General features: G+C 37.6%; 1 protein-coding gene across 1 annotated transcript in view; it reads right to left on the bottom strand.

Annotated features, from left to right (window-relative positions):
• The window catches only part of MBD5 (methyl-CpG binding domain protein 5), a 128,271-nt gene that overhangs the window by 44,605 nt on the left and 69,301 nt on the right, over nt 1-14,365 (bottom strand). Inside the window, 2 exon segments of the mRNA XM_035898934.1 lie at nt 122-224; nt 4,988-5,669. Of these exon segments, the coding sequence (XP_035754827.1) occupies nt 122-224; nt 4,988-5,100 (216 nt within the window). The 5' untranslated portion in view covers nt 5,101-5,669.

The raw sequence follows: 14,365 nt of genomic DNA, 5'->3' as shown, positions 1-14,365 counted from the left end.
TATATATATATATATATATATATATATGATCTGAACAGAGATTAAGTCATGGCATAGCACATCAGCTGACGTAAGTGATAAGGATTATAGCACAGAGATCCAAACCAATGCTTTTCTTTACCTTGGGAAGAACAAGAGGACATTCTAGGCCACACTTGCACGTTCCATCAGTCAGCAAGTAAGTCTTCACCTGCTCCAAGCAGGATAATAAAGACCCACTGGGACTGTAAAGGAACACAAATGATGAATACAAGCTATTTGATGGGTCATGACTTCTATCTACCATTCTAAGAGCTTACATAGAGGGTGTTTTAAATAACACAGCTAAGATTTTGTATTTTGTTTCATAGCACTTCTTGCTTTTAGTCAAGAACTGAGATTATACTTCACGAAAACTTTCCAAAAAGACCATTTTGAAGGAAGATTTTACTTCCTTTACTTTATAGAAAAACAAACACAGGAAGTGCAGAGAAAAGAAAGTAACCGAGATTATTGATATTTACTATTCACATCACAATCCTGCTTGAAAGCCTTAACAACACTAGGATTATTTTTCTCCCTCCTCTCTCCTCTAACGTGTAACACACAGGCAGAGAGCAGTCCCCACGGACCTCCTCCCCCTCCATCACATCACTGCAGCTCCATGCAGGCATGGCAGTCATCTGTATTTTTTAGGACTGGGACCTAATTTAAGAAGAAAAAAACCATGAAAAGTGTGTTTCAAGAAGTATGGGAAAACCCATAGGGAAAAGGGGGAACAGTAACAGAACTGTTGTGGCTGGGTCTCTTAGTTGCATCAACAGTTTGGTTTCATTCAGCTAAAATTTCAAGCCTCTTACTCAAAATGAGAAATATTACACCAAGAAGCCAGTCCAGTGAGTTTCTGATAAACTGCACTCAGGTTTCTCTAACTCCCACCAGAAAATCATTATCTCCATACCCAAAAATAGGATATTGGAAATTCTGTTATGGCAAAATCACTAATTCATAAGATGAAAAAAAGTTCTCCTGTCACAAGCCTCTAACTTCTAGATCGCTCTTTATTACTAAGCCATCTAAACTGTTTATCAGGGAAAGAATATAATTTATGTGGACTGGCTAAAACACTGGTTCTTAATGGCAGCCGTAAATAGCCCTTATTTTAACAAAAACAACTTAAGTGGAAAGTTTGGATCACGAAAACTGCCAAGAGACAAAATTCCAAACTATGACGAACTTTCGTACTTAAACCCCAATGTATAAACACCTAATTCTGCACAAGAATTAAGTTACACATAAAGCAACACCTGCAAGTGACATTTAAAGCTATGCTGACAGTTTAAATCAGTAATTTATTTGCCAGACTTGCCCTGAAATAATTATTTTAGAGAGAACCGCCCAGGTCGACTGTGTAACAGTGACAGTTCTGCAGGTAAGCAAGATAAAAGAGCAATCTAGAAATAATAATATGGGTATGAAGTGATAGATAGGTCAGAAAGCCAAACCTCCCCTGTTTTAAATTGAAATACTTGGGGAAGAGGGGGGAATTACGCTTTATTTTTATTTGTTTATTTACATATCAGCTGTAGACTGGTTAAACCACAATGCTACTGTCACCACATTTTAACTCATTGAGTATCACTCGTTCTCTGCTTTGGCTCCGCATCTCCAGCTCTGGCCGATCGCTTTGGTCTTTCCCAACCTGTCCTGACTACGCACGCAGGAGTGACTGCTCACCCCCGGCGAGGTCCACACTTGAAGATGTAACAGCTTCCCATGGGAGAAGCTCAGACTGGCATTTGCTCTACACTATTCCTGCAAAATCTCTACGGACACTTTCTGTGACGCTTATAAAAGCTGGCGTTAAATGGCATCCCTGGGAACATGCTCTGGAGTCAGGATGCCGTTTTATTCGCATTGGTAAAAAAGGCCTACTGAGCTGCAAGAGTAAAGCTAGACCATCAGACTTCATTTTTTTTCCCGTTTCTAGAATAAGACAATTTTAAACAACCTTCCTTGGCGTGCGGTTTGACTGGGAGATCTGGGCACACATATCCAAGTTCAGGCACAAGGAGATACTGGAGCCTGGAAACAACAGACCTGTACGGCACCGACAACCAGTGGGCGTAAAGGAAGGTCTGGATACTCATCCTTACTGGGGGGTACAGATTGGTCCTGTGAATCTGAACGGGGGATTCAGCACCCCAACCACACATATATGCATGGTTATTTGTCCGCAAGAAACAACAACATTTAAAAAGGGCCAATTTTTGTTTCTGCCTTGTTCCTTGGCAGCCCTATGTAATTGCAAAGTAGCTTTTGCTTGTACAGATTTTCTCGCACTTGTATATTGTGAAGGATAATCAACAACTTCCTTTGTAAGAAACTACCAGCTTTTTTTTTTTTTTGTCACTGAGGTCATCCAGAGGTTTTTGGACCCCAAAGAAACAAGAAGGAGCAAATTATAAAACATATTAGGATCTGTTGCTGACAGTTCTGAAATCTTTTCCTATTATTAAAGGGCTTTTCTCAGTTTATTCCACTGATGACTAAGCTGAAGAAGAGGTCTAGGTCCTACATTAAGGCTGTAGCACTGTTTTGCTAAGAAAAGCACTGAGCCTCAACTCAGAGGTTTTACCAGGTAATAAAAACTAGTTAATTAATGGATTTAATCCAAAGCAATTGTTGACAGTTGATAGAAAAGAGTGCAAGGACACACAAATAGAATGAGTCCTTATATTCAGCTGGGATCATCTAATCTAGTTAAATCATGTCAGATCTTAATACATACACTAATTTTCCCTTGGATAGCTTTTGAGTCAATATTGCTTGACCTTTCACTCTCCCAGTAAATGGTGTGCATATTTTCAGGGTGGCTGCTCCTTCAGAAGAGCAGTGCAGCACTAGAGCAGGTTGCCCAGAGCGGCTGTGGAAACTCAATCCTTGAAGATGCTGCTGGTGAAACCAAGGGTGGACCCGGCCGAGTGCTGCGGATGCTCCACATCAAGGAGGAGGCTGGACTATTTGCCTTCCATCCTTTCCAACCAACATATCCTACCCTGTGCCTTTCACCACATAAGAACTTAAGAGCTGCGGCCCATACCAAGTGTGTTGCCTAGCCTTCTCTTTCATCAGAAGGGCTTAGAGAAGGCAATCAGAAAATTAACCACTGGATTCAAGAGAAAAAAAATACATGGGCTAAACCTGGGAAGAGAGCAGAAATAATACAAGCCTCCCCAAGCTGAAAAAGGCAACTGGTAAACTTGATTAATAGGATCAACTAGAATAAAAACAGTGTTTTGTGTAAGGCAATTCAGGACAGAGATAACTAAGAAACTCCCCCTGAACAAAGAGAACATATATAAAAAGAAGATAGAAAAGCAAATGCCCGTTAGAATTATACCAATATTTACCAGTTTATAAACATGAAAGACACATGCTGGAAGAAGCAGCACAAGCTTCGTGACCTGCTCCTTACAGCCATACAAAATGAAGTTCAAAAGCAGGTAAGATCATCAGGTATATAAAAATACAAAAACGTTATATTTCTGATGCCTGGATATAAAGATGACAGGGGAAAAAAAAAATAAAAAAAAATCAACAACCTACAACTTTTTCTTTCTCATTGATTTTTAACTAAGGCAGAGGCCCAGTAAATTATAGCTGTAATGAGAAATACAAGGGGAAGGCTATTTATCTTTGACATGCGTATCACTGATATGGATTTTGTTTGATTCTGCTAATTGAGAATACAAACAAGAAATCCTGGAATGCATTTGATCTTTTATGGTAGTTTAGTGCAAAATTGGAGTATGCTCTGACTCATTAAAGAATTTTGTATTGGTAATACATAAAATGTTGTGAAGAAGTGGTTATTTTAATCACAGAGCAGTGGAATAAGATTAAGCAAATAACAGGCTGATAATCATTTAGGCTTCTGTGATGTAAACCTGATGCACCCATATTTTGTTAAAGCTAACTGGTTTTTTTTCCAATAACATTTAATTTGTAGTCTGTTTGTCTGAACACGTTCATTTAATAGTAATTCCAATACACTTCTCTGTGACTGTTCCTGGGTGAAGCAAAAAAATCCAATAAGCTAACAAAATAAACAAATAGAATACCTAAAACTTTTGGATTTAGGCTTGTGTTCCTGTTTTTTTCTACATGAGAAATGTGAGGAATCTGTAGAAGTAGATCTTGCTGGACAATGTCAGTAATACTGAAGAGAGAACCTTCACAGGGCATATAAAACCTGATGTTTCCTGTAGCTACTAAGTAGTTACACCACTTAAATTTCCTTTCAAAAGAGAGAAAGTAAAACACAAACGTATAAGGAGATCTGGAACATAAACATTGAAAAGACTTAGGGAAGAAGAGCTACAGAATGTCAGGATAAAGTTGCGTGGCACTGCATGAACTGAGCTGAAGACTTGTTGCCAACAGAAGAAGAAAGTCCCACTCTACTTGCCATGAACTGTTTGCATGCCTGAGCGCTGCTTTGAACTCCACCAGCAAAGACTCTTATAAAAAGCCCGTGTTGGTGCAAGAAAAAGGCAATGCCTACGCATCTGGGAGCAGGCAAAAGACAGCAGAGATTTCTCATCATCTCAGGTGTGGCAGATAACTAAACCTCTGGCTAGCTTCACTGTAAAAGGTTTGAATAATAAAGATATTAAGTAAGGTTAAATCTGCTACTGCTCAGCTTTAAAATCCATATGACAATAATAAGTAATAAAGAACTATTCATGCCCAAAGCAAAATGTATAGTAAGGATTATCAAATTTTCAAGACTAAGCAATATTAGATTTGAGAGTACGTTAAGGGCATGCAAATGGCACAACTGACATAAGTGGACTCTATCAGCAGAAAAAATGACCTCGCACTTCCAAAAGAACAAGCCCTTAAAGTTTTTGAGTACAAAAGATTAGTTGAGTCACTAATTTACCACATGTTCTGACAAAACTACAACGAAAACAAACCCAGTAACCACCTCAGACAACCCTACCTGATATAGAGCACTCCACTTTGGTCCACCCGTCGCTGCCAACCAACGGGAACTTGCACTGCTGGTGGCCCTCCATCCGTGTCCCCTCCGTCACACTCCTTTCCACCATTCATTTTTCTGTTTCTGTTTATGAGTCTTCAAAGATATCAACAGTAAGATGATATCCTTTTACTACATGTCATCATGGCCTCCCAAAGAAGGCCATTCAGTACACTTTTCCCCAAATTGTACAAAGTGCATTGGGAGGCTCCAGCTCAGTTTGAAACCAAGTCCTTAAAAGTGGCCATTTTTGTTAATGAGTCAGTTTCCCATTATAATCCACATTAAATATGCAATGTTTAACTCCTTATATATTCATAAGGATGAACTATATAGATAAAAATTAGTGCTTCCAACTTGGGAAAATCATAATTCACCAATCCTTTGTTACCTGTCAGAAAGGAGAATGGGGTAAAGGAGAATTTCTAGTTCAACAGCATGGCTCCAAGCTTGATGACTGTCTAAGATAACTTGTATTTTGTGAAAGCTCGTCTCATTTTTATAAATATGAGTCAGATCTAATACCTCCAGGTATTATACCCTTTATATGCCACATTCTTTTTGTTTTCTTTTTATCTTCCGTTCATTATCCACGTTGTCTTCTTGAGTTTCTTTCATGACTCCCTGGCTCCAATAAAACAGCCTGAAAGATACAGATATAGAAAACACATAAGCCATTTCTAAAGTCTTTCAGCCCTGTTCAGTAACTCATGAAGATGTGTACAGCTGCATCCATTTACAGAGCTTAGAATCAAAATTTTAAATGTCAATGGAACCATCAAAAGAAGGGTTAGGGTAAATATAATCCTGCTAGCATATTCTATTTATATGTGGATGCAACGGAGCTACGATTTAAAAGCTAGGAGAGCGCAACAGCTATTAAATAGTTAATGTACAGTTTGGGTGAATGAAGGGATGTATGTCTTAACTGAATAGTTCCACATATGCTTCTATTCAAAATTGTCAACAGATGACTAATTAATGCCCTTTAAAAATTATTTATAAAACTGAATGAATTTAATGTGAAGGAAGCTGCTTCTAGGATTGATAATATCCATAAAAATGGAGAACGCCTGCATTTAGACTAAATTAAAATAATCATTTCTTACACAAAAATTGTGTAATAAAAACAGAAAAGCCAGCATCAATGCACTGATCTCAGAATACCTATGAAACAATTTTAATATGGTAAGTAATAATTTCCCCCCTTATAATTATACTGTATGAGCAAATCTTCATGAAAGAAGTTCAGAATAACTGCGTTATTCCCCCAAACCAGTTTTTTAAGTTGACCGGGTGAGACTTAACTCTTGAGATTGGATGTTTTATTTATGCGGGACAAACATGGAATATGTGATTAAAATAGTATGTCAGAAAAACATCCATCCTAGAACTCAAATGTAAGATGGCACTGATGACCACTGTCGTAATGACGCTAACAGGTTTTATTTGGAATCGCATGTCAATTCTGCCTTATTCCTGATACTGTTATGCTAACATTTTAAAACATAGTAAAAGTTACTATAGACCTGACTGATGGTAAGAAGAAATGGTTTTTTGAGATAGAAATGGAACATGAAGACTTAGAATCCTACAACACTTCCGCAACAACAGTGCCAACAACACATTCCATGTGTATTTAACAGTAAAACCAGCTCCTTCCTTCGAGACCACTAAAGGAAGACTGCAGAGGTATAAATACAGTCCTCAAAAATATTCCCTGAAGTACACTTATGCAGTACATTCTCTTTAGATGTGTCACTTATAAATGAAAAGTTCAAAATGCTATGTAAAGAAAAAAAAAAAATAGCGACGGTCTTTACAAGAAGGATGTGGATTAGAAAGGAGCCGGCCGGCCATACCCTAAGCACTAAGGTGCTGAAGTCTAAAGAGTATGATTTTCAGAATACAGAGTGTGATTTTCTGCAGGACGAAGCCTTCTAGAATAGCCTGGCACTGCTTTGCAGGATCTGTTTCAACTCTCCTGTACTCTGGAGCACTCCAATAGAATGTAAACCTCAGCCAGCCAAAACTGGGGAAGGGATGAGGAGACTCTGATGAGATCCTGCCTGTGACAGTGGAGAGGTGACCGAGTACCAGCTAGCCAAGGTTAGAGCGAATGTCACGTCAAACACCTTGCCATCTCTCGTACAAAAACAGTCTATCCTTTAATCTCTAAATCTGGTACACAGAAATATGATTTGGAGAGCACTTGGCAACAGTTCAAGACTCCCTCAGGTTTTCAGTTTCAAAGTTTTGGTGTTTGCTTGGTTTTACCCTGATTAAGAAGGCAGCAGGTGATGTTTCATCAAGGCAGAATTTACCTTCAAGTTTCAGCATTATTGCTGAGAGCTGCACTGGCATTTTTATTACAGGCCCCATGTAAGGCTAAAATAGGTAAATAATTCCCCTATTATATTTAATGAGAATTAACTTTCTATAATACAGTAAAATCAGAAAATACATATTTAAAATACTGGAAGCGCATAGCGCAGAGAAGGTTGCTCATCTCTTAGCCCAGCCTTGCTGTGGCTCATGTTGCTATTTAGGGCAACTGCACTGGATCCATTACGAGAAAATAATAGCCATCAATTTCTTTTTTGCACAAGCAGCAAGAGACACTTTGAAGTAACCTTATATTTCTACTGGTTCTGCAATGCTCTGCCTCAGCTAACATCCCATTCTATCACCACCGTAATACTTACCATCATCTAATCAGATAGAGCATTTTTCTGCGCTGCACATAGCTTGAAATAGTACTAAAAGAGGCAAAAGAATTCACTTAACTGCTTCGTCTGTGGAAAATATTTACGTACTTTTACTCAGTGAATTGGAATAAAATGGCTGCTTCAATCATATACCTGCAGTCAGAGCTTACTGTTGGTATTTTTTTCTTGAGAAGTAGTAGAGACTAAAGAACTGCAAACGAATGAACACAAGGATTTGAGTGGTGTGAAAAAGAAAAAAAATTAATCAGAGCACAGGTATGACGATCCACCTTCCATTCTACCCCAGGTACAAAAATACTTCAACCACTACACTCACCCTAAGCAGAAAACAGCCAACAACGCTATTCACATCATCGAAACGTGGCCTTTTATCTTGTGATTTACTGTGCTCATATGCAAGTGGGGGTCTGTGAGGACACACCGATGTGCCTGTGTGTGATGAATTCCAGAGAAGAGGGCTAAGGCCCCCTGGAAGCTCCTTAGTACATGGCTAATCAGTGCCTAACTAGCCACGTTTTAGGTGTTTATAGGAAAATGCTCATGGAAGTGAGATTTTTTTTCACTAAATCCCAGCACAGTTCTGTGCCGATTTCCACAAACCACAGGCAATAAAATAACCCAGTACCATACTGTGACCATTGCACATTTCTATCGGGCATGAATGGCCAAAGTAAGAGGTTGCCATTGATGTTTTGGTACAGAAATCCTTCACTAAACTGCACGTGCAGAGTTGGTAAGTACATAACTTTCCTATGGTGTTATGTAGTTAAGCGTAGTACAGGTCTCTCCAAGAAGAGTTAAACCTCTCAAAACTGGTTCAACGAAGGACACCCTTTGCGTCTTCCAAATATTCGGTTATCAGCCAAGCAAAGAGTATGGAGCTAAGGAAGACAGCAGAAAAAACGAGGATGAGAGTCACTTAAACCAGGCTGGGTCTGGCAACCGCTGGCCACAGGCTGGTTTTATAATACATTTTATACTATAAGACAGCTTAGATGAGAAGCTGCAAGTTTAAAGGGACAACGGGAGGGGACAGTGGCACCACTCTGTTAGGTTTGGCAAACCATTCTGTGATTGAAAAAAGACATTTAAACCCCAGTAGGGACCAGCCTGACCATGAATGCACTGACATACAGAGCATCCATTTGACTACTCAAAGCTTCAAATTTCTTACCAGTCCAGAATCTTCCAACTTGATGGCAGAAAAGTCCTGTCCCTTTTGATGTACCGTCTTCCCCTTCTCCATCAAAGTATTATAACTGAAGTACTTTGGACTGGGTTAGAAAGTATTTGGATTTTGGACCAGATCCAAAGTATTTTGGACACTGGATTCTATCCAAAGGCCTGATTTTCATCAACCCATGTAATAAATACCTCTTCTCTGTAATCTCATAACAACTCCAGACAACTCATGTTATCTCACCACAAGTAACACAACTTTCCACATCTAAATCAATTACTTCTTTTTTCTGTGCGCCAAGACATGCTGTTTAGATTTGTTTTGCAGTCCAGTTTCATTACAATATGCTTAAAAATATTTCACTGGAGAACTATGCAAAACTACATGGAATTGTTTCCCCCCTTTAGCCCCCTCAAACCCCTCCCCCCATGGAAATTTTCTCCTTAATTTTCATGTGCTGAAAATATGTTTTCAATTTTTAGTGCAACTGTCTCACTTTTTGAAATGTTGTATTTTAAGAAGCCTTTTTGCACACTCAGCTGTTAAGTGTTTAACAATTTTTTAGTCAAGTAGTGAAATAGAAAACTTGGTACAAGGTAAAAAGAAATTTAAATTAGATAGTAATAGTCTCGATTCAGATCATGTATGATGTGAACACCAATACAACATTTCTTTTATTAATAAGTGGACATAAAGCCAGTTGAGACAAATTTTGACAGTCTAATATTGCAAAGATGCTTCATTAGTTTTTTTCTTAAATGAACTTTTAAGTGTGCCTAACAATTCCATGTATCACGGAGAAAGGCTCCTTGGATCAAGGACTGCCTCTCCGATGCACAAAATCCAGTGCTTATTTATAGAATGACCAGATTTGGAGTATAAAGGTTTGCCAACTCTTAGAATGTACACAAAAAACTGCTTATAGATACAAATTGAAATCTCACTTCCCAGGCCTTTCTTTCTATCAAAGAAAAACCTACAAAATACGTTCAGAAGTAAGAAATGCCCTCAAATAACGGTCTTGGGGTTTTAGAACTAACAGGAGGCTTTAGCTTCTTAAAAAGCCTTATTTTCAAACCATGCAGAGTTAAAATGAGTTTTTATTTAGTTATCGCACATTATTAATCTGCTTAAGTCTATCAAAGCAATTAGTTAGGATTCTCCTGTATCATCTAATTAGATACAATGTTGCATCACTTTTGGGGAATGCTTTTCCAATTTGAAAAGAAGCATTCTTTGGACTAATCAGATTGGTATTGAATACTTTATGAAGCCCTATTTTTAGGCAAGTGATTCAACAAACAAATGTGCCTGAAGTATAAAAGCAACCTTTCTTCCTTCAACCTTACCTCATTGTATTGGTATCCAGCTATACATGATATACTTCTGGCCTTTGGTTTGAGAAAGACATCTTCATCTTACTCATAAATACAGAGTATTAAGAATACTTTGCAACAACCAGAAAATTGATCTGCACTGAACGGCAATTAAAATGGTACAATTTAAATGGCCCTGGTGTCAAATCAGTTTATACTTGTCCAACTACCTTTGCTATTAAATTATTTTGACCTGCATAAAGGACAGTTTTATTATGTTCTATAACAAGGCTTATGTATTCCTAATTTATACAACTTTCGGTGCAACTTACACAACTGTTTTGTCAAGCACTGGAACAGGCTGCCCACGGAAGCGGTTGAGTCCCCAGCCCTGGAGGTAATCAAAAGATGGGTAGATGTGGTGCTGAGGGACATGGTTTAGTGGTGGACTTGGCAGTGCTGGGTTAACTGTTGGACTCAATGATCTTAAAGTTCTTTTCCAACCCAAATGATTCTATGATCTTACGCTGCAGAACTTTTTAGGATTCGAAGACCCCAATTTAACCACTCTATAAAATTACAGCTATTTGGATGAATTCACTCATAAATAGCAAAAATTTCAAGAGTCCAGGCTACTGTACCTATCTCTACAACCACAGCCAGCGATCTCTACCAGTAGCCCACTGGACATGCCCCAGCTCAGCCAGCCTTGCTTATCTGCATGTGGATGGACAGAACTCTGTATTACTTGGTTTCCTACGCTGCCGGACTACATTACCAAAGCAGTTTCTTCAGACCTACTATTTAGGAATCTACACTAATAAAACAATAAGGAAAAGATTCACACGAAGACAGACTGATTTATGTTCATGGATTCCAGCTGATCATTAAGAGCACACAATATTAACCTCTTCTCTTAGAGCATTTTGGACCTGGTGCCATTAACTAATCAGAAGTTGTAACCTTACATCCAATATCCTTCCTATCAATGCTCATAGTGCAGGTAAAAAGTAGAGTTCATTGAGCTGCAATGTATCCTCAGTTTAGGAGATTTAACTGTGTCATTACAGTTGTCCACCGCAATGGCTGAACTGGGAAGGAGCGCGATTCTTTTAGCATCCTTTATTTAGCGTACATACAGTACCCAAACCTGAAACTTTCTCAGAGTATGACTGCCTCTTAACACATCTATCTGTGTAACTCCCAGAGTCGGGAGCAACTGAGGTTTTCATTCCCAATGAAAGAACGGAGAAAGTACATCCTTTGCGTACATGCGTGCATGTACGCGTACACACAACATTATCTGAAAGGGTTTTGTCAAAAAGCAAAACTGAGCTATGTGACAATCAAAAAAGATGGCAGGAGACAAAAGGATTTTCTTTTTAAACCTCAGCTCTGGCTACTCAATAAGAATTTAGTATATACAATGGTCACCCAATAGAGTCCCAACAAGAATACAAGAGAGTCATAATGCTCTTTCAGGCCTTCCACCACATTAATTTTTTTCTTTACAAGGGAAATAGGTCAAAACTGTGCGCCTGTGAGATAGGACTACTATACTGTCAAAATAATATAAGCACTCAGGGTTTTTTAAAAATTCAGGCTAATATTTGGTATGCAATTTAAATCGACCAAGTTATTTTGTAGATAAGAATCGTGGCACCACTATCAAAACCTTTCTTATGAAATATAGTACTAATAACCTATATGTTAAGAAGAAGTAAAGAAATGTTATTACATCCACTTTGTCACTTTAGGGGAACTCGTATAAGGAAGTGAGGAACGTGTACAATATACGATGTCCACCTTAAGCAACCTACAAGTCTAGGAAAAGCAAACCTGGACTTGGATGTTTTTTTGTCTTTTTTTTTTTTTTTTTTTAAATGACCAAAAGCCATTTGTGCATTTACTTTTTTATGGTCTTGTTTCAATCTGCAGACATAAAGCTAAAACAATATTAGACAAACTGGTTACTTTTTTATTTTCTGAAACAAGAAAGCAAATAAAAAGTATTACATAGCAGAGAAGAGTTGCATAGTGAGGTTCCTAGCTGAGGATTTTAAAGGACTTTAAGCTTTCTGTAATATAAAGAGAAATTACACTTGAACTCTTTTTCTAAACAGCTTTTCTAGAATTCTTTTTTTTCTTTCTTCATCACGCAGTGATGATACATCATCAGTTCTGTAACTGGGAAGGCTACATTTTTGGGGCTTTCTTTGAATAGGAATTTGTGTCTCCTCCAAACCCTACCTTGCTATAAGAAAGCCGAAATCCTTGAAGCATTTTGACTTTATTGATGTAATGCTTTTCCAGAATTTAGTATTTTGGGACAAGCATGAGTAGATCATAACTCTTTGTGGCTTCAGGTACCTTTCATGGTTACAACACTGAAACTTTTCTAGACCAACTGAGATTCTGTTAGCTCTGTTAGAAACTATCAAGCTCTGGAAGAGTCTATCAGGGAAAGTTACCATGACTCCGTGTCAAGTAAAAAAAGATAACTGCAAAATGTGGAGGAAAACCAGCAACTGGCGCCTACAAGAGAGAGGATTCAGACCTTCCAAGACCAACTGCCACAACCGAAGAGGAAATTAAAATAGATGAACCTGCTTTGGCACAGTGGGATCGCTCTCGCTAACATAACACGCGGCTGTATTAGAAAAGGACCGCTGCAGACGTTCACATTTGTCAGAAAAAGTGATAAGGAAGTTAAAATTAACATAAACTTAAAACTCTAATAGCAACAAACTGATTATCATGGTATGTTTTAGCTATAAATATGTTGAAGTTTCAGACCAAAGTTAAAATTACTTCAAAAGGAGATCCAAGCACATGAATAAACAAATAACAAAATTCTTTCAGTTCTCACGTTTCAGGCTTCAAAAAACCTGATATTATGAAATATATTTTTGTAATGGTTTTATAATGAAGATTATATGCATTTCAGGAACATCTGATATAGAATGTTCTTAAGGTATCTAATAAGTTGATGCAGAAAATAAATAGGTAATAACTATTTGTAAGCTTTCCGTTCTAGTTGACAGCTTTGCTGTATGTTACTGACTTACCGGTTACCAGGGAAATATAAATTTGTGAAAACAAATAGTTAATTTTAAAAGAAAAGAATATTTAAACGTAACTATTTCAAAACCTGAACATGAAAACACAATTAGATTTTAGATACACACTTAAAAAAGGAAAAAAAAAAACCCAGACTGCTGGAAATATGGTGACAGGCTCCAAGCTGTTGGCACAACAATTACCGGATTAGCCCCAGATCTCCTTTAACTGTGCACTGCAATATCAAAAATTAAGCAATAAATGGTAAAAATGAAAATCATATTCCCATATCTTAAATGGGGAGGCCTCAATAAACTATATAAACCTCCTTTGTATTAGACACCTGGAGTTCAGGACACAGCAATATTTAAATCATATGAATAATTCCAATTCAGTTTCTGTGCAAGAGAATGTCAGAAACCTAGTTGGATTGCAAATTAAACCTGTAAATTATGCTTTTGTGCCAAAGTAATAAGTCACATGACTATACTATCTTTAGACACCGGGAATTTTTTCTCCAAGTTTTATTTTTTAAATTGTTTACTGAATTATATATCTCTACTCAGCAATTTCCCTCATGAAAGTACTCTAAAGATATTTAAAAAATATGGTAACGTAAAAATCAGCTATTCAGACACCTTAATGCAAACTCTCCAGCCTTATCTGGCATATATGTAACGGTGCTTGAGAGCTTGGGCTGCCTCTTGAAATCTGGTATGCTACAAACCTGTACAGTATGATAGATGAAGCTCTAGGATTAGTAGATTATTACTCACTGTCTTTCAGTGATATGCTAATTGAATCTGTAAGTATTTGGAGAATTTGGCCCTGCTGTTTTATTTAAGAGACAGACAGTTCTCTGTTTTCTAAAACAGGACTCAGAAGTTCAAGGATATTTAAAAAAAAAAAAAAAAGTGGGTGATTTTAATCTCTTTAAATACTTTCAGACCATGGAAATTATGACAAATACTTCTTTCCTGAAATACAAGAGGTCCATTAATTGTATGTTTAATAATTTTTAAATGAATCTTTGTGAAGATTTGTATACATGACC

The sequence above is a fragment of the Egretta garzetta genome, unplaced genomic scaffold (genome assembly GCF_000687185.1).
Source record: "Egretta garzetta isolate BGI_Z169 unplaced genomic scaffold, ASM68718v1 scaffold208, whole genome shotgun sequence".
NCBI lineage: Eukaryota > Metazoa > Chordata > Aves > Pelecaniformes > Ardeidae > Egretta > Egretta garzetta.
This window is presented reverse-complemented; position numbering and strand designations above follow the sequence as displayed.